At 36.2% G+C, this 19,072-nt stretch overlaps 1 protein-coding gene across 1 annotated transcript in view; it reads left to right on the forward strand.

The window, feature by feature from the left end:
• The window catches only part of LOC131077287 (inner membrane protein PPF-1, chloroplastic), a 222,106-nt gene that overhangs the window by 107,935 nt on the left and 95,099 nt on the right, over positions 1-19,072 (forward strand). Inside the window, exon 3 of the mRNA XM_058014751.2 lies at positions 9,933-10,007. Coding sequence (XP_057870734.2) covers positions 9,933-10,007 — 75 coding nt within the window. The remainder of the gene's footprint in view (positions 1-9,932; positions 10,008-19,072) is intronic.

Below are 19,072 nucleotides of genomic sequence, written 5' to 3' on the forward strand. Positions count from 1 at the left end.
TAGGTCAATGACATGCTTAGGGGACTCATTCTGAGGGTCATGGAGCTTTGCAGGGGCTCTGTGAGCCATTTTGGACCTTCAGACGACAGTTCCTATTTTTTAGGGAGAACTGGCAGTTGACTGAATGACCACCTGGGGGACCAAGGAGTAGAGCAGGATCCTTTTGAGTAGTTACAGGTGTTTGCAGAGAGGTTCCTACTTTTTAGGAGGTTGTGGCAGTTTCCATATTTGAGGTTCCACGGGACCATACCATGGTTTCAGTTTCAGGAAGATTGGGTGTGTTTCCTAGTTTCTAGGAGTATCCCTAGATTTTAGGGATGGGACTGCCAGTTGGCCCATCTTGTCCGGCATCAGTCACAGACAGGTGACAAAGTCAGATTCATGTTTGGTTGGTTATTTTGGGCTATTATTGGATCTATGGAAATATTTTAATATATTTAAATATTTCCTAAGTTAGTGATTAAATAAATTAAAATAAGGCTATGTATATAGCCATTTCGGAGTAATAAGGGGTTTTTGGCTTCATTTTGTTTGATATGCCTATGTGTTATAGCTCGTTGGAAAGGTCTTGAACTTTGCTACATGATTCTCACCTCCCAGAGTCTTTTTGGATGCTTGAAGCTATTTATTCGCAATAAAGTGATATTTTTCTATAGTTTGACACCATTATTGGGAAAGTGTCACTTTAATTATAAAGCACAAGCTTTATTATTCTTTAGGGTTCGACTTGCAAAGGGAAAGGAGTTATAAGGAGATGAAAACCTAATTGATAGCATCTTTGATCATTTTGAAACTTGCGAATTTGGGAATTGCTCTGGAAGAGTGATTTTGGTCTGGGACGTAAACCCCAGGTCTGAACTTGCTGGGACGTAGCCCCTCAGCAGGAGTTGATAGTGGATTTATCCAGGATTGCACAGAGATTGCCAGTGGTAGAAGACACATCTTCTTGGCCTGAAGATTCAGCATGCATATTGGGGGTTTCAACAGGGCGGCTGGTCTATTTCAGCTGGCACGTGATTTGCAGCAGCTTCCATGCCTCCTTTGCAACCACGCCTTGTTTGTATGTTGGCGTGAAGGGTTGTATTCAGCTTATTTGGTCTTCCTTGTTCGTTGCTAGTAATATTCCTCCATCTGGCATCAATCCAAATTGAGAACAGCTCCAAATAAATGTATGGATTCTTGCTGAATACAAAACTAGGTTATTTGCCTGGTATGATTTGCAGTATTTTCAGATTGCTTAAGTGTTCTTACATATGAACATTGTTTACTGTTTTATTTCACAGTTGTTGCTATTTATCAATTACTTTACTTATAACATCAAAACCCAAAAAGAAACAATCCCTTTCTGCAACTTCTGTCTATTCTATAAGATCACCGGAAAATTACAAAAATATAGTATGTTTAATTAAGAATTTACAGCAGCAACAGCAAAAGGATCCATTTGGGATCTTTCAGTCTCAACAAATATTACTAACAGATATAATTGATTTGATTTCATTATCAACTGCTTATGGCCTTAATAATATCCAATTGACTCTTGAAACTGATCAAGGTGAATTGATCCATTGACTAGCATTAGTCCATTTTTGGCATTGTTGCTTTGATAGCTATTTGTAGGAGAAATCACGAGGTCTTACTTTGTAAGACAATTTCACTTACAGGCTTATTATTGCGGAAAGATTGGGGGCATGATATAGATGATGAAATCTCATTACAATACATTATCAAACAAACCTGTTTGCTTTAAATGAAATTTTGAGAGTAACCAGCAAATTGGTGCCCAAATATGGAGTCCAAATAGTGAATAACAGCTACAGATCACACAATAGTGAATAGCAACTATAAGGAGCCCTAGTCGCCTCAAATATTGGCCTCCAAAAAACTCCAAAACCCTAATGCCCAGCCAAAAGTCTCTTGCTTGCCGAGGAAAGTATGACCAACAAGTGAAGGTATGGCCAACCTAGAGGATGAAATCTGTTCTCAAAATCTGCTGCAAACTCTCATAATCTGCTCCAAACAATCTCCTTTCAATTTTCCTTGAGTTCTTTATGAATCAAACTGAAGATATCAAACCAACAACGAAGCCCAATTGTGATGTCTGAATGAAACTACCATTAAATCTTCCAGATTGGATCTTTCACCAACGTGGAAGATGTTCCTTGCAAGGGTTTTTTTCCTCACAAAGCCACAGGCTGATCAAGTTCAACTAGAAGGTGTATTCTCCAAATATCAAAATCCAACGATAAGAAATGAGTTCCAAAAACTCACTTTGATAACCCTCCAAATCCCATGCCCAGCCAAGAGGTCCCTTTATAATTTTATTAAAACTCCTTATGTCTCCCATAAGTTGGCACCCACCCTAATAAAGTTATTTGTTTAATATTTGGCACTTAACACTACTAATTTTAATTGGGCATCATATAGTTAATATTTAAATAAATTAAATAACGATAAAGTTAATTATTTAATTTAACTTTATATCTTATTGTTATTTAAATTACATGCACTGGACCATATCAAATACCAAGATATCAACATTAACTTCATCCACCAACAATTCTAAAAATAGTAATACTGACAACTGACTTAGTTAGTGCCTTGGACGACTTACTAAAAACTTACTAAAAATAGTATGGTAAAATTGTCCAAAACCACTCCAAAAAAGGGTGGTATGCAAAATTTAGCTGCTTGAGCTCATATAAACACCTGTCATTGCCAAAAGCTGGATCAAAGTATTTTGAGTTGATTGAATCTAATTGATTGTGGCCCTCCCAACTGGTTTTCAAAGGTCATATTGTCAGCAACTTTTCATCTAACATCTTTTTTAGGCACAAAGAGAAATGATCATCGACAAGTCCAATAAAACAAATGATGGCATTTGAAGGACATGCTTGAGTAGGAAATGATGTAGTTCTTGATCAGTGGTAGATATGGCCAAGGCATGGAATTGGAAGCTTCAAATCATGGCAAGGCGTTGGTTATTTCCATTTAGACTTGAATTGTGGCAATCGCCTTAGTGAAACACACCAAGGATGAAAGAGAATAACAAGAATAAGTGAGGCACACTTTTGGAATGGCAAAGCCATTCAAGAGTTTTGCCAACCAGTCTTAAAAGTAGTAAGGTATTAGTGATCCATGCCTAAGAGGCATGAAGGCATCGAACCATATTGTGGCACACTTTTGGAATGGCAATGTGAGATAAAAGCTCCATGAAACTTTTCAAAGTACCAAAGATTCAAGAAATATGCACCAAGTCCAAGTCAAGTGACAAGGACATTATGAATGTGTGCCTAATTGAAAAGAAGAAATAATCAATGAGGTTGATGCTATTTTGTGGTAGTAGTGCCAAGGAAAAGTTATTCTTAGGTTCCATGTGTGGCAAATGCCTTATGAAATCATGCTAGCAATTTATAAAAGATTTAGTCATAAAAAGTGCCCAATGGTGGCAAATCCATGATAAAAGCATGGGATGGATAAATCAGCTAAGTGTGGCACTATTCCATGTTGGCAAAACCAAGTCTAATCTTTGCCAATGTCAAGAGAGGTGGCAAAGTGAGGAGGAAAATGTGCCAAGTTATGAAGGGTTTTAATTGTCAAGGTTTGGACGCCTTTTCTAAGTGGCAAGGCTGCTATCAAGTTTCACTCAAGGTTGCAATAGGTTTATAAAACCATGCCAAGTTTTAAAGTGGCAAATGATTCATGAAACTATGCCTAAACATAAAACAAATGGTAGGTACTTAAGTGATCAGCATCGATACGCAAAAAGTGGTAGAAGGGACATACAAACCATGCCATCTTGAGGGGTATATTCTAAACATAAGTCAGCCACACTTTTGTTGCAAGGTGTGCCCCCTTGGTCTCCTTGTGTCGTGCATCGCAGTGCTCGGGTTTGTGACATGGCTTAATCGCCTCCTGTGGATTCTATAAGTCTAGTGGTTGTATTGGGCATTAACAAGTCGATCTTTTGGTGTAACGGCAACCACACTTATAACAAGTGGTATCAGAGCTTGGTCACAGGTTCAAACCCCTCGCTTGCGCTGGGGGGGGGATTGTTGCAAGGTGTGTGCCCTTGGTCTCCTTGTGTCATGCAGCACAGCGCTCGGGTTTGTGACATGGCTTAACCGCCTCCTGTGGATTCTATAAGTCTAGTGGTTGTATCGGCCCTTGAGCATTAGCAAGTCGATCTTTTGGTGTAATGACAACCACACTTATAACAACTTTTTGTGTGGCCTAGCCACTTAAAAGTTTTGTCCAAAGTTATAAAAGAGGGTAAAGTGTCTGTAAAGTTTTGCAAATGTCATAAAACAGGACAAATGTGTTATGAAACTCCCCCTCAAGCAAATAAACCAAACAACTAAGTCGATCACACTTCATGAAGACCTTGCCACTGAATTTCCTCTAAGTGGCAAAGCGATTGGAAAAAATTGCCATGTCTGTGGAAGATGGCACGACCTCAATCAATTAAACTTTCACTGCTTGTGTTTGAAGTAAAGCAAAAAAATTGAGTTTTAAAGCATGCAAGTGATGTATGACACCTTCATAAGTGGGCTGTTTTTCATTCAAAGCACAATGCAATTAACAAAAGCAAGCTTGTTTGTAGAGGGTTTCTAGCACCATAGCTGATGATTTCCAATGAATATCACCAAATTTAAGTCTTGTATGAAAGGTTTCAAAATGGCGGGGCCTAGTGCTTGTAGCTTTTTGTATCAAGTCGCATCATCATATCACTGTACAAGTAGTCATTAACAGCGTATATGTCAGATCTCATAATGGTTTCCAGCATATCAAAGATTCATCAAAATCAACATTTTGTTGGGCTGGAGAATTCATTGTGATAAAAGATATTTATGCTACATATCTCATTCAAACCCTAAGGCAAGTTTGTTGACTCTTTTCATGTTCATCATGGTGCCCAAGTAGAAGATTTAATCAAATTTTTATTGAGGTTGAATGTTTAATTTTAGAGTGTCAAGGGTGACATAAGAGGAGCATTTTTTTGTTGGCTCAAAAAATAAATTCACCAAGTTTAGAGGATTCAATATTGTTTGCTAGTCAAAGTCATTTTTAGTTTTCAAAGGTTACCTAAGTGACAAGTTTCTATTTTTCTAGCACCACTGCATCTTGTAACTGCCATTGTCAATGACAGCTATTTTGGGGAGATAGATTTGAGCCTATTATTAGGCCTTTACTTTATTGATTATTTTAAAATTAATTTACTTTAAGAGTGTTTTTTCCCCCTTTTTGTAGATAGGGATAGAATTGCTTTGTAGTGGTGATTTTTTGGGAATATTTTGTTGTTATTGTATCTCGTAAAACTACCTCCTGAGAGGCTTATCAATAAGTGTTTTGTAATGTCCCCTTCCTAGGTGACAGGCATTTGAGTAGGGATTGGCCTATCATCGGGTTCTGTAGGCTACTGGAGTGGAGAGGGGATCCATTCTGAGGCTTGTGGAGTTGCGCAGGGGCTTTATAAGCAATCGTGGATGTTTAGAGGCAGTTCCTATTTTTAGGGAATGATTGAGAGTTGGTTCAGGGGTGTCTACGGACAATTTGAGACCATCTCCTATTTTTTAGGGCGGACTACCAGTTGACTAGTTGACCACTCAGAGGACTGGAGAGCAGAGAAGGAGCCCTTACGTGCATTTTTCAGTTGATTGGAGACAGTCTCCTAACTTTTAGGAGAATCCCTATTTCTTAGGAAGACACTGCTAGTCGACCTACTATATTTGGACATCACCAGGATGGCACACGCATCATCAATTTTCAGTTTGGGGGAGGCCAGTGATGGAATTTGAATAAATTAAATATTACAATTTGATTTTAATATTTAATAAAAGAAATAAAGTTAAGTGATTATAATATCACTAAATAATGATTTAATAAAGTATCTTAATATTATAATAAAAGGGACCACCTTGGGCCATGATGGCTAGGGAACATAACTTAAGTTGTTTTTAAACAACTTAAATAATTAAATGAAGCCTAGGAGAGAAGGTACGGTCAGCCTAGAGGCGGAAATAATATGATTAAACATCAAATGAAGACTTTATTAAAGAATGATAATAATGGAAAGACAACCCTAAAATCAAATTAGGGCTTTGAGACAATAAAAGAACATTGGAGGTAGCCATTTGATTATCTTGGAATCATTTTTACAATCAGTTTTTTGGGAATTGAGATTTGCAACTCATTTCAGCAGCTTTGAGGAATGAAAACTCCTTGAGGATGGGTGGATTTGGACGATACCCCAATTCACAGTATGGAGGGATTCATTTCGAATTTCTAATTGTGCTTCAATTCAGACTTGTATCAGCAGTTTCAGAGAATCATTTGCAGATTGGAGATGGTTTGGAGACTTTAGAAGGCAGCCATACCTTCATTTGCAGTAGCCGTACAACTTCCACAGGCAGCCTACCGTTTGCAACCCCCCAGATTGCTACACTTGTTCGATTTAGCGTATTGAGGGTTTAGATTTTATGGATATCTGATCAGCAGTACTACATACCAGTATATCAATCAATTCAGCAGGCGACATGAGCACATTTATCATTCATTTATTGATTTTGCTTGGAGATGGAATGATCCTGCCTGGGAGCCAGGCATGGAGTTCAGTAAGTCTCCAAGAATTGTTTTTGGTAATTATTGTTGGGTCAAATAAAGCTCATTGGAGTCACTTCCGGCATTTGGGGATCCTTAGATTGTATTTTGCTTTAGTTTCTTTAATAAAACGTATTCCAAGCATGGCGTGGGACTCTTGGTATGCAATTCTATTGTCCTGGTGAAATAGGTTTCTTAATTCTGAAATTATCATTTTGTTGCTCCAAAATTCAGAATTCTGAGTTTATTTATCAGTCAATTATATTTCAGTGTTTTAAGTTGAAAATTATCATTAGATTGGCATTCTTGCATGATCAAACCTCCATACAACTATTGGTATCAAAACCAAACTGAAACCAAAAAAAAAATCTATCATAAACCACCAAACAGTAAGCAACCAGCAATCATAGAAATCAGAAAATATTTAGAAAATCTTGGCTTGGGATCTTTCATGTTTATAGCACATGATTTGTAATGAGAGTTGAGGATGGACTTATATTGTAGAATTTTCTTTTGAAATTTCAAATCCAAGTTATGGTGTCTTTATGTAGTGAGTGAATGTGAGTTAATGTTAAGCCTATGCTGCAGAAGCTTCTGTTGAGGATATTGATCTTGTATTTGTAATTCGATTAGTTAAATTGAACTGAGTAATTTTGTCAAGATTTGCATTGATGCTCCCAATTTAAAATAATAATTATGTATAGCATTTAGCAATTTATTTTTTGAAATTTTCTGATGTTCATCTATTTGATTCTTTCCTGTTGTTGTGGATTTACTGATCTCTAATTGAGTGAGTAATCAACATTTTTCTCCGTTTTTCCTTAAAATTTATATTTATAGTCGTATATGGGTCTTTGTTTTATCCAGTGGGAAGTTGAGTTTTATTCTTCATGATTTTACCCTCTAAATTTGAAAATCTCACAATAGGGCTTGACTATTAGTAGTCTAAGACTCCAATGCATACATTTGGGGCAAAAAAATACTTACTTAGAAATTTAAATTTGAACCCATTGAAATCTCGCATAATGTGTATACTTGTAAATTCTATCAATAGCTTTAGGTTTAGGTTTAATTAGATCTTAGGGAGCTTGTAATTTGCAGAATGGTTCTATTATTTGTGCTATTCTGTTTTGTGTTGTCTGGCAATAGAAAAATTAAAAACAAACATTTGTCTGTTCTCCTTTCAAATCTTGTTGTAACTGAGTACTGGACTTTTGTTTAACCAATAGGAAGTTGAGTTTTATTGTTTATCCTCCTTGATAACTGAAAATCTTTCTGCAATGCTTGACTATCAACAGTTCAATGTTTGTATCCAGGGCAAAACATTGCCAATTAGTAATTTACATTTATCCAAACCCCCCATGGAAATCTTGTATAGTGTGCATACTTGTAAATTTTGTTTAGAGTTTTTGTCTAGGACTTTTTACGTTTAATTAGATTACAGGGAGCTTTTGCTTACAATTTGAAGAATGGCGCTACCACAATGCTGTTTTGTTTTGTGTTGTTTGTCAACAAACAAATTAAAATGCTTACATAAAGGTTATTAGAAAGGGCTTGGCGTATTCTGGAGTTGTACTTTGGAGAATCTTTTTGTATCAATGTGATTAAAAATAGAATTATTTTATTTGATGAAAATGATTGACCTTAGACAAATAGACACACCACATATTTTTCTAAATCTGAGTTTATTAATACAATAACAAGATGAATCAAAAGGGCAAAAAGTAGCTCAACAAAATGTCAAAGTAAATTTCCATCACTAGTTAATCAGGGCCCTAACAAATTCTTTAATTGAAAAAATTGCTCATTTTTAAATCGTTTTTAATGTTGGTGTGTTTTATGCCACACGTTTTAAACTTCTGAGGAAATAATCTACTAATTGAGCAGTGACCCTAGTCTATTAAGCTTAAATAGTTAATATTTTATCTATGGGAAAACTTCTAACTCTAACTATATTGAGGCTACTGATATTTCCTAGAAATATTGGCATGCTTTAGCTTTATTTTCATTTTTACAGCGATAAATTAAACAGGAGTCATTAACTGCTTGGTATACAAAAAGGAATTCAGTTTTACATGAACAATTCATTTCTAAGCAGTATTTAGTTTGGCTTTAAGTATGTAGTCATCCTCTGCTCAATTTGCTTCCATTATTTTCTATCCAAATTCTTCTCACAGCGTACTTTTATAACTTTCCTTTTTGTTTGCAAGTTATTGGCTTGCTAGCCTCTAGCTTTAGGTATTGGAACATCCTTATATTTACAGTGAACCATAAATATGAAATAAGATATAGTTTCTGTCAATACAACATTCACAAAATCTTATAATTTGCAAAATATGAAAGCTTATGTAAAATACATATATTTAGATCATGCTTATGTGACTCTTCAAGTCAGTCCTCAAACTTGCAGGACCAGGGGGTGAGCAGTCCAAAGCAAGTGCAGATGGATCGTCTCTATAAATGTTCTTGGACCAAGAAAGGGAACTTAAGTTGATTAATTCACTTCTTTGTTTAGATGAATCTTTACTTTCTGGTTGTGATCTGTTCAATATTCACTAGATCCCATATTTTCTTCTACTGAAGTGATTCTGATATGGAACCATGTTTTGCCTTGGTTATGTCCTGTTCATCCAGCACTATCTGTGCAGAGGCTTGTTTCATTCATTTCAAATCTTAATAATGTGGGAGCTGAAACCATTGGATTTTTAAGGGTTGAGGGATGGGGCAACTCATTAGCATCCCTCTATCTCAATTCTGTTTGTGTATGTTGGGCAGTTTTATAAGGCATTTACCTATGGTACTCCAGTCGTGTATGTTATTTTAACTATCTTTTCTCGTGAATTATTCCCAAACTTCATTTCAGCCTATAGTTTGTTTCTTTTTTTTTTCTTTCAATATTTACTATAATTATGATTGCTTCAGGATTTCCTTTTAATGGTAATGCCATGGGGGATCCTATGATTTTGAATTGTAGCTCTAGTTTCTTGTGGGAAATACAAAGCAACATTGTAATATTTGTTTGTAAAAAATTATGAAACATAATCATCTTTGGGTGATGAACACAGAACAAAAAATAAAACTAAGGTGGAATTTAGATCAACAAATTATGAAATATAATCATCATTGGTTGCTATTTCATGGCTAAATGTTTTTCAAAGGTGATATGAACTTGAAAGTGTTGTGTAAACTTGTGTTCTGCTTGCGTCTATTTTTTTTCAAGTTATTCTGATACATTTTTTATTTATGTGCATATTTTACAAGTGATAAAGAGGATTTATTTTTGTGTGCTCCAAAGTTCCAAACTAATGAGTCTCATTCCAAATTCAACGATATAGGTGGAGTCAACACTGGCAATGCAGAACCTTCAACCTAAAATAAAGGCCATTCGGGAGCGATATGAAGGTGATCAGGTTTGTTGTAAATAGACTTCTGACTCATTGTATCTTTCTGTAGCTTGTTTGGTATTATTAGTGGAGCTATATAGGGGAAGCTGAGTTTGTTTTGAATCTGATGCCAGTGCTATATTTTGTATATATTTCTAGACTGTAGAAATGCCTTAGATGAAAATATTCTTATCTCTAAAGAACAACTATAGGTATGATGGAAGGGCATTCTATATAAGACTAGTGAATTTTTTTGAAGTTGCTTCCTTCAAAATATGCTAATTTTAGAGAGATAAAAATATGAATGTAGGATAAAGAAAAAAACTTCTATCTATGACAGTATTTATTGTCAGGAAATTAAATTTAGAAAATTTGTAAATTCTATTTAGGAAGATGGTGAATAGTTGTTTGGGCAGACAAAAGTAGTGTAACTTGAAATTTAAGGAAGGAAAATTTATGGATGTATACTGTCCCATGAGATCTTTGAAGATGTGTATCTATTTTATTGTTGTTTTATGTTATTATTTACAATCTTGGTGGTTGTCAAAGGGGGCAATTTGATTGTTTTTGACAACAAAAAAGATTAAGTTTTGCTGGAATTTAAATGGCAAAAGAAGAAAGATGTCTGTTAAAAAAATGGAGACACTGTAATCCAAGAAACCCAGTATTTCAAAGAATCAGGTAACGTGGTTTGAAAAACACCGTATAAGTTGCAGATTATTATTTTATAAAAGTCTCCAAGTCTGGAAGTTAGGTCCTTGAACATAGATATAGTGTATCTGCTGTTTATTCACTGCAGATCATCGACTACTCTCTCTCACATATTCCATGAGATCTTAATAGATATGCATTATCTGCATCCTCTCCATTTCTAGACCATTGCAGAGCATGCATATCTAGAGAGTTTCTAGAAGACATTCTTTGTTGTTCCACAAAATTGCCCTGCCAGACCCACCTAGTCCAAGTCATTCTCCTATGGACATTAACAGATCTCACATTGGATCTTCCATGGTGGTTGATGAGGATGTAGGTCCCGTTGATGTGTTTTTTATGACACTATGCAACACAAAATAAAATACCAAGTATTCCATTCTCTCTTGAACAAAGACCTCTTAGATGCTAAACTATGTGATCAAACGAGATGACTCCAAGGTTCCGATAGTCAGGTCTTGACTTTATATGTGGATAGACTTAGTGTATAGATGTGATATTGTTGTAGTCACAAGGGGAAATTACGTTTATACTTAAGCTCTTATTAGAACTCTTTCAATGTGACTGAAACATGATCATTTGATATTGCAATATTGTGATGCTTTTCTCCTAACTTGAACTCAAATTAAAGGATAAAAGGAGAAAGGGTTTAGAGAGACTAATCTATTCATAGAATGTAAGAGACTATGAATGACTTAGTGAAACTCTACTAGACTCTGCTTTGCCATGCAAAGAACAACGCCACAAAGCTAGTGTGATCTTCTAAGGTAAGCAAATGATGTTCAAATCACCATCAACAACATAGACACCATCAATGCGATGCATATCAATGGGTGTGGCAATTGAAGTTATTCTTATGTAAAGAGTTTAGTTGACCATGCAAAGTATTTAGCAATCAGCAAAATGCAAGTAGTATGAACATGCAAATTTCACCATTAATCATCCACAATAACATCCATCCATCTAATCAACATTAAAACAAATGAGAAGTAGAGACCATGCAAATTGTTGAATTAACACTTGACATTCACCATATCTTCATTGAAAATAATATGCTTCTTACAACAAAGTCTTGGAAACAATTTCCTTTTCTCCTACCCTACTCTAGCTATTTGCCATCTCCTTACTAACTATTAACCTTTACAATGAGAGATTTGAGCCTTTTATAGTGCTCTCAGTACAATTCAATGGCCTAGATTGTTTCTTAAATCAATGGCCAAGATTACATAATAAAACCCTAATTAGGGTTTGTTACAACAAACTCCACTCCACCCAATGAGAAAATTACATTATTTTGGGAATCATGTCCAACTTTGAATGTGAACCAATGAGAATTGAGGGTAGGTAGATAAAATAGTATCTGATGAAGTGCCTATAATGTCCCCTAATAGGTTTAAGCCTGTTTTAACCATAATTAATCTATTTCTATGCATTTTGACTTAAAACTAACTTGAGTAGGAGACAAATCTATCTTAACGTTAATCAAATTAGTGTTATCATAATCTTCTTCCTGATATTGAATTGATAATTCAATCTGATTTATAGTGTCAGACTTATTTGTTCATTCAAATTACTATTTCTATATATATGTGTATGTATATAATCTTATTGATATTACATCATCATTATATATATAATTCCTATTCTGATTTGAACCTATAAATAAACAAATAAATGAATTATATTATATAATAAATCTTTTATATATTTATCAGTTACCTATTTATTAATTACCTATTATATGGTTTATTATATATTACTGAGGAGCAGTTTTCAGAAATTATTATATTATTATTTTTTTTATAGATAAGTGTTATCCAAGGGGGATAACTCCTGTACATTTCTCATACATCTAGAATTCATAATTGTAAAACTAACCAAACTACGCTAAAACAGACATTAAGACAGTGCCTTATACATGATGCCTAATTTCCAATGTGTTGGAGTATCACAGCCATGTTCTCTCTAATCTCCATTATTTTGACAGCGGCAGATGCCGAGAGCCAATTATCATCAGAATTGAGCAGCCTGTGGAAGGGATCCAGGTTCCCATTCCTGACCCCCACCCAAAACACCTCCCATGCCTCCTGAATGAAGTTCTTTCTCCTCTACTATGCTGCCCTTTTTTTGGTAGTTTCCTCATCTTCACTATTTGACTCCTCCGATTCAGAGATGTAGTTGGTGTAGTTGAAGTAAATGCCGAGGGTGCTTACCCAACAATCATAATCCAAATCCAGGATGGCATTTGCCAAGGCTTGTCCGTCAGACGGGCAGACAAAGCCATTGATCTTTTGTATGCTCACTTCCTTTGAGTCAAATATATCAATCATAGGGCAAATAACGGCCTCATACACAAACCTATCACACCAATGTCGATCGCCACCCAAGATACCATTAGCCACCTTCCAAACAGCGTTCCAAGCCACATCGTTTGATTGAAATAACCGATTGCATTGAGCCTGGATCGATTCCTCTCTACACAAGCAGCTGAGACCAAAATGATGCACCATCGAACCAGATTGACACTTCCAAGCATAAAGCTGCCTTCTGAGCCATTCCTTATATAGAGTTGCGATCTTTCTAGAGAAGTCTAGAGGCCAGAACAGGCCCGACTTCCAAACTAGCTTCGCCCGAGAAAGTATGATTCTCAAATATTTACTATACTGGGAACATGTCAGGTCGTAGGTCATACCTTTGGTAATCGGCAGGATAACCATAGGAACTCTGCCATAGCACTTGATAAAACAAAAGTACCCAGTTTGTCCTTCCACGAAAGCATGGCCTACCTCTAGCTAAATCGAAGATCCCTTGGACGACCCACATACTCCATCTTCCAATGCACAACTTCAGAGAGCTCGGGATCCGCATTGGTTATGTCTGTACCCTGGACTGTCAAATTACCCATTGTTTAAAAAGACTCCATGATGGCCCAGGTACCATTCCTGCGTTCTTATCCGATCCCTGACTTGACTTTGCAGACGTATTTAGCAAAATTGTCCTTTGCAATCTGTTTTAGCTCATTCTGCCAGTCATCAGTAGAGATTTTCTTGGTACCTTTTTCCATTGAAACACCAACATTAGCTAAATAATCAGCTGCTTTGTTTGCCTCACGGAAAGCATGGGAAATTCTATAATTAAGTACTCATATCATGCATACCACCCAGAACAAGGATTTTACTGCCTGTAACTTAATAACAATTCTGATCTGATCTGATCGATGGCTGCTAAATATTTTCCATTTCTCTAAATCCATCACTATCTTTCATCCCCTTAAAAATGATTTTAATCTCTTTATATACGACATAACCTTTCATGTAAAGGTTGTATCTTTTTATTGGCTTTAGTTGATATAGAAAAATCACGTCTTTTCAAGTTAGATCGTCTATTTTGCATTTAAACACACATTCTTTCACGTTATTTATTTTTGTGATTGTAGCCTTAAAAATCATAGTATTATTGTTGTGTTTACAGCTGCTTCTTTCATTAGTCTTTGCAAGCACTGCTTTCTTCAAACAAATCGTTACCTTTGGATCTTGATTACCATGAGTTGATATTCCTCAATAGAATGATTATGTTATAATATTCTGAATGATATTGCAAGACAAGTAATCACGCGGCACTTAGAATTTAGGAGATCACACCCTTAGAATTTAGGAGATCACACCCTTTCATATCCACTAGTCGCTGCCTTAAGGGTGGGTTTGATGATTAGTAATTGCTGTCCCTTATATGGATTATTGACAATAATATATGGTTCTGTTTAGGCAATGTTTAGGGTGATTACTGATTGACTTAACCAATCAGTAATTATTATTATTTTTAGATATATTAAATAAATAATCAACTACCAAAACATCACCATATCAATTGATACGGGGGCATGACAAATTGTAATATTTGTTTATAATTTATGTAATATAATATTAATTTGAATATTTCAAGAATATTATTATTTATATATAAATACTAACTAAAAAATAAATTTTTAATAATTTCAAATATTATTTGTTGATAAATATTATATTATTAAATAAATAATAATTGCTTCATTTAGGTTATATATAACAATCAAGGAGGGGACATGACAGTCCGCCCTTCCCATATATAGACATGAAGTGTCGTGTCCCCTTTCTAGAGTGGACATCAAAGACGGAGGAGTTGGCCTATCATTGGAGTCTCGTAGGCTAGCAGAGGTTGATTGGGACTCATTCAGTGCATATAGTGATTGGATTTTGGCTTTACAGGCAGTTTTAAGCCAGTTTGGAGCAGTTCCTAGATTTTAGGGGATATCCCTAAATTTTAGGAGGTCGTGACAGTTGCCAGTCGTGAGGTTATTCATGACCTTTCAGATGGTTTCAATTTCAGGAGATTTGGGTGTGTTTCCTAGTTTCTAGGAGCATCCCTAGATTTTAGGGATGAGACTGCCAGTTGATCCATGATTTCCGACATCAGTCACAGACAGGTGACAGGTTCAGTTTCAGGCTTTTGGTGTGTTTCGAGCTTTTTGTAGCTATTTGGGTTATATTTTTAATATATTTAAATATTTCCTAAGTTAGCGTTTTAATATTTTAAGTAAGGCTATGTCTATAGCCATTTCAGAGTAATAAGGGGTTTTTGGCTTCATCTGGATTCGTATGCCCATGTGTTATAGCTCGTTGGAAAGGTCTTGAACTTTTCTAAGTGATTTTCACTTGCCAGGGTCCTTTTGGCGCTTGGAGTTATTTTATATTGAAAAAGTGGTGTTTTTTCTATATTTGGGCGCCCAATATTGGGAAATATGACTTTATATTAAAGCGCACTTGTCATATATCTTTAGGGTTCGATTTGGAAGGAAAGAGATATAAGGAGAAGGAAACCTAATTTCTCATTATCTTTTACATATTGAAAACTTGTTTGGTGCGTTATTGCTCTGGTAGAGCAATTCTTCAATCTGGGACGCAAACCCCATGATTGGTATTGGCTGGGACGTAGCCCTCAGCTATTGATTGGCAGTGGATTCTTTTGGCATTGGCATTATTGGTCAGAGTGTATGCGCTATTCCTTGTGGAGATTCAGATTGCTTGGTGAGGGTTTCAGCAGGGTGGTTGAATTTCCCAGCTGGGGCGCGATTGTTTCAGCTTGATGCCACCATTACAGCAGGTACACTTTACGCTGTAAGTGGTGAAGACTTTCATTCAGCCATAGCTGGTGTTCATCATCTACCCTTCAATTGGCGCCATTATTGAATGTAAGCACATCCCCAGTGCGTAGGGAATAATTTGGATATTATAAATCAGAAATCTGCCTGGTACGATTTGTATCAATTCTGATTTAATTGAATGTTCTTGTTTCAGCTTCCTTCCTTATTTGCTGTTCTTTATTCATTACTTGCTTAGATATTAAAAAAAATACAAAAGAAACCAAACATTCTGCAACTTCTCTCTATTCTGTAAGACCATCAGCAAAATCACAGGAAAATATAGTTTATTATTTTAAAAATTACAGCAGATCAGCAAGGGGATCCATCAGGTATCTTTCACGAAGCATACATGAAGTATACACACAATACATGTAAGGTAATGAGGCATGAAGCCTGAATACATTTAGTACACATGAAGCATGAGACATTAAGAGTATGTAAGACATGGATGACATGAAGTAATACGCACGAAGTCATTTAAACATATGCAAGTATTGAAGTATACATGGAAGTCTTGAAGCATACACAAAAGTAATACTTGTAGCAATATTCACAAATACACGCAAGATATGAAGTGTACACGACACATGGAGGTGCAAAGCATGTATATGAAACACACACAGAGTAAACACTCTATGTACAAACCCAATACATCAAGCATACACATGAATACATAAGTCATGAGTCATACAAACGAATACACATAAGGTGTAAATCCAAAGCATATAAGGCAAGAAGCATCTACATAAAATATGGAGTATACACATGACTATACACAAGGTGTGAAGCATATGTGTAATATAAGTAAATATAATTAAGGAATGCAACATACATGTGAAACACATGCAATACATAAAGTATGGAGTATACATTTGAATTCATTTAAGTTAAATAACATGAAGTTCACACATGAATTCACTTAAGTTATAGAGCATAGAAAGCACGAAATACATACATAAGCACACATATGAATCATATATGGAAATATATGTGAATCATCCACAAGAATACACTTAAGGCATGAATCATTCATGTAATATACCCAACAATTTTTTTTGTTTGATTTTAACAGATTTACAAGCACACCAACACCTGTTAGGGTTAGATTAATGAAATCTAAATCAGCTGAAAGGAACCCTACACCTTTTGATCACTGAGAGCCCAAGCTGGGAGGGTGAGAGCATACGATGGCAGGGGATTGTTAGATGCAATCTTCTAAAAAAGCTTATTACAATAATGGGTGGCAAGCTAGCCCCTTCCACTTTCTAGTGGGTAAAACAAGGAAACTTGGCAGTAAACCAGCCAAGTAAACAAAAACACACTCAAGCACAAATCACTGTACCGCGATATTTCAACGGGAGGACTTATTACTAAATAAACTCAACTCAACCGCTTATGCAGCGCGAGGACACCACAAAGAAATTACAAATCAACTCTACCACTTATGCAGCGGGAGGACATGAATAAAAATTACAATCACTCTATTGCTTGTGCAGCGTGAGGACAATATTACAGAGACAAATGTAGGCGGCAAGCTAGCCTCTTCCACTTTTCAGCGGGGGTTTGCTTTACAATCCAGAAATGGCTGTTAGTACTACTATCTTGCCTTACAATAAACAGATACAATGCATAGAAAAGAGAGATTATACTGTCCAATACTAATGAATTCCTCCAAGCTTAACACAATTAGCAAACTCAAACACACCCATAAAGAAATAACACACCACTGATCACTAAACTGAAAATACAATCTGTTGTTCGCATAACACGTAGAAAACAACCACTACCAAATTCACTATTATGCTCATAACTCGCCTAAAACTTCACGGAATGACACAAAAATAGAAGCAAATGAAAGCTAAGATTGAGGTGATGCAATCAGAACTTCAAACCTGCACTGCGAACACCACCAACAACTTGCACACAACCCAAGAAAGCTCCAAGAAAAGTACGGCCAGCAAGGAAGTACGATTTGCTGCCAAAAATCAGAATGTACACCAACACCAACTAAAAGGAACCCTACACCTTTTGATTGCCGAGAGCCCAAGTTGGGAGGGTGAGAGCATATGGTGGTAGGGGATCATTAGATGCAAACTTTTGAAAAATGCTTATTACAATAATGGGCGACAAGCCAGCCCCTTCCACTTTCTAATGGGTAAAACAAGGAAACTTGGTGGTAAACCAGCCAAGTAAACAAAAACACACTCAAGCACAAATCACTCTACCGTGATATTTCAGCGGGAGGACTTATTACTAAACAAACTCAACTCAACCGCTTATGCAGCCGGAGGACAACACAAAGAAATTACAAATCAACTCTACCACTTATGTAGCGCGAGGACATGAATAAAAAATACAATCACTCTACCCCTTGTGCAGCGGGAGGACAGTATTACAGAGGCAAATGTATGCGGCAAGCCAGCCTCTTCCACTTTTCAGCCGGGGTTTTCTTTACAATCCAGAAATGGTTGTTAGTACTACTATCCAGCCTTTTACAATAAACAGATACAATGTATAGAAAAGAGAGATTATACTGCCCAATATTGATGAATTCCTCCAAGCTTAACACAATTAGCAAACTCAAACACACCCATAAAGAAATAACACACCACTGATCACTAAACTGAAAATACAATCTGTTGTTCGCATAACACGCAGAAAACAACCACTACCAAATAAACTATTATGCTCATAACTCGCCTAAAAATTCACGGAATGACACAAAAATAGAAGCAAATGAAAGCTAAGACTGAGGCGATGCAACCAAAACCTCAAACCTGCACCGTGAACACCACCAAGACTTGCACGCAACCCAAGAAAGCTCTAGGAAAAGTATGACCAGCAAGGAAGTACAATTTGCTGCGAAAAATCAGCATGCACACCAAAAGAAGCGCCAAGGTAGAAGAATAATCGCCCTCCAAATATGCTTTCAATGGGGCTAATACCAAGAATGATCGATTGCACAGGCAGGGAGATATGAGCCAATCTTTGCTTCAGCCACACCAAAACCAGCAACATAGGAAAACCACACCACACACTGATAAACTGAAAATGCACACTGAAAACTTCACCAATATTCCACCACTCAGCTAGGTACTATGTCTCATGTACGAAACTGGCAAAACTAGGGAGCCACAACTCCTAAGCTCAAGTTCACTCACCATTCCGGCAGCAAAATGATATGATTTTTCAAGATAGTTGA

Source organism: Cryptomeria japonica, chromosome 8 (assembly GCF_030272615.1).
Source record: "Cryptomeria japonica chromosome 8, Sugi_1.0, whole genome shotgun sequence".
NCBI lineage: Eukaryota > Viridiplantae > Streptophyta > Pinopsida > Cupressales > Cupressaceae > Cryptomeria > Cryptomeria japonica.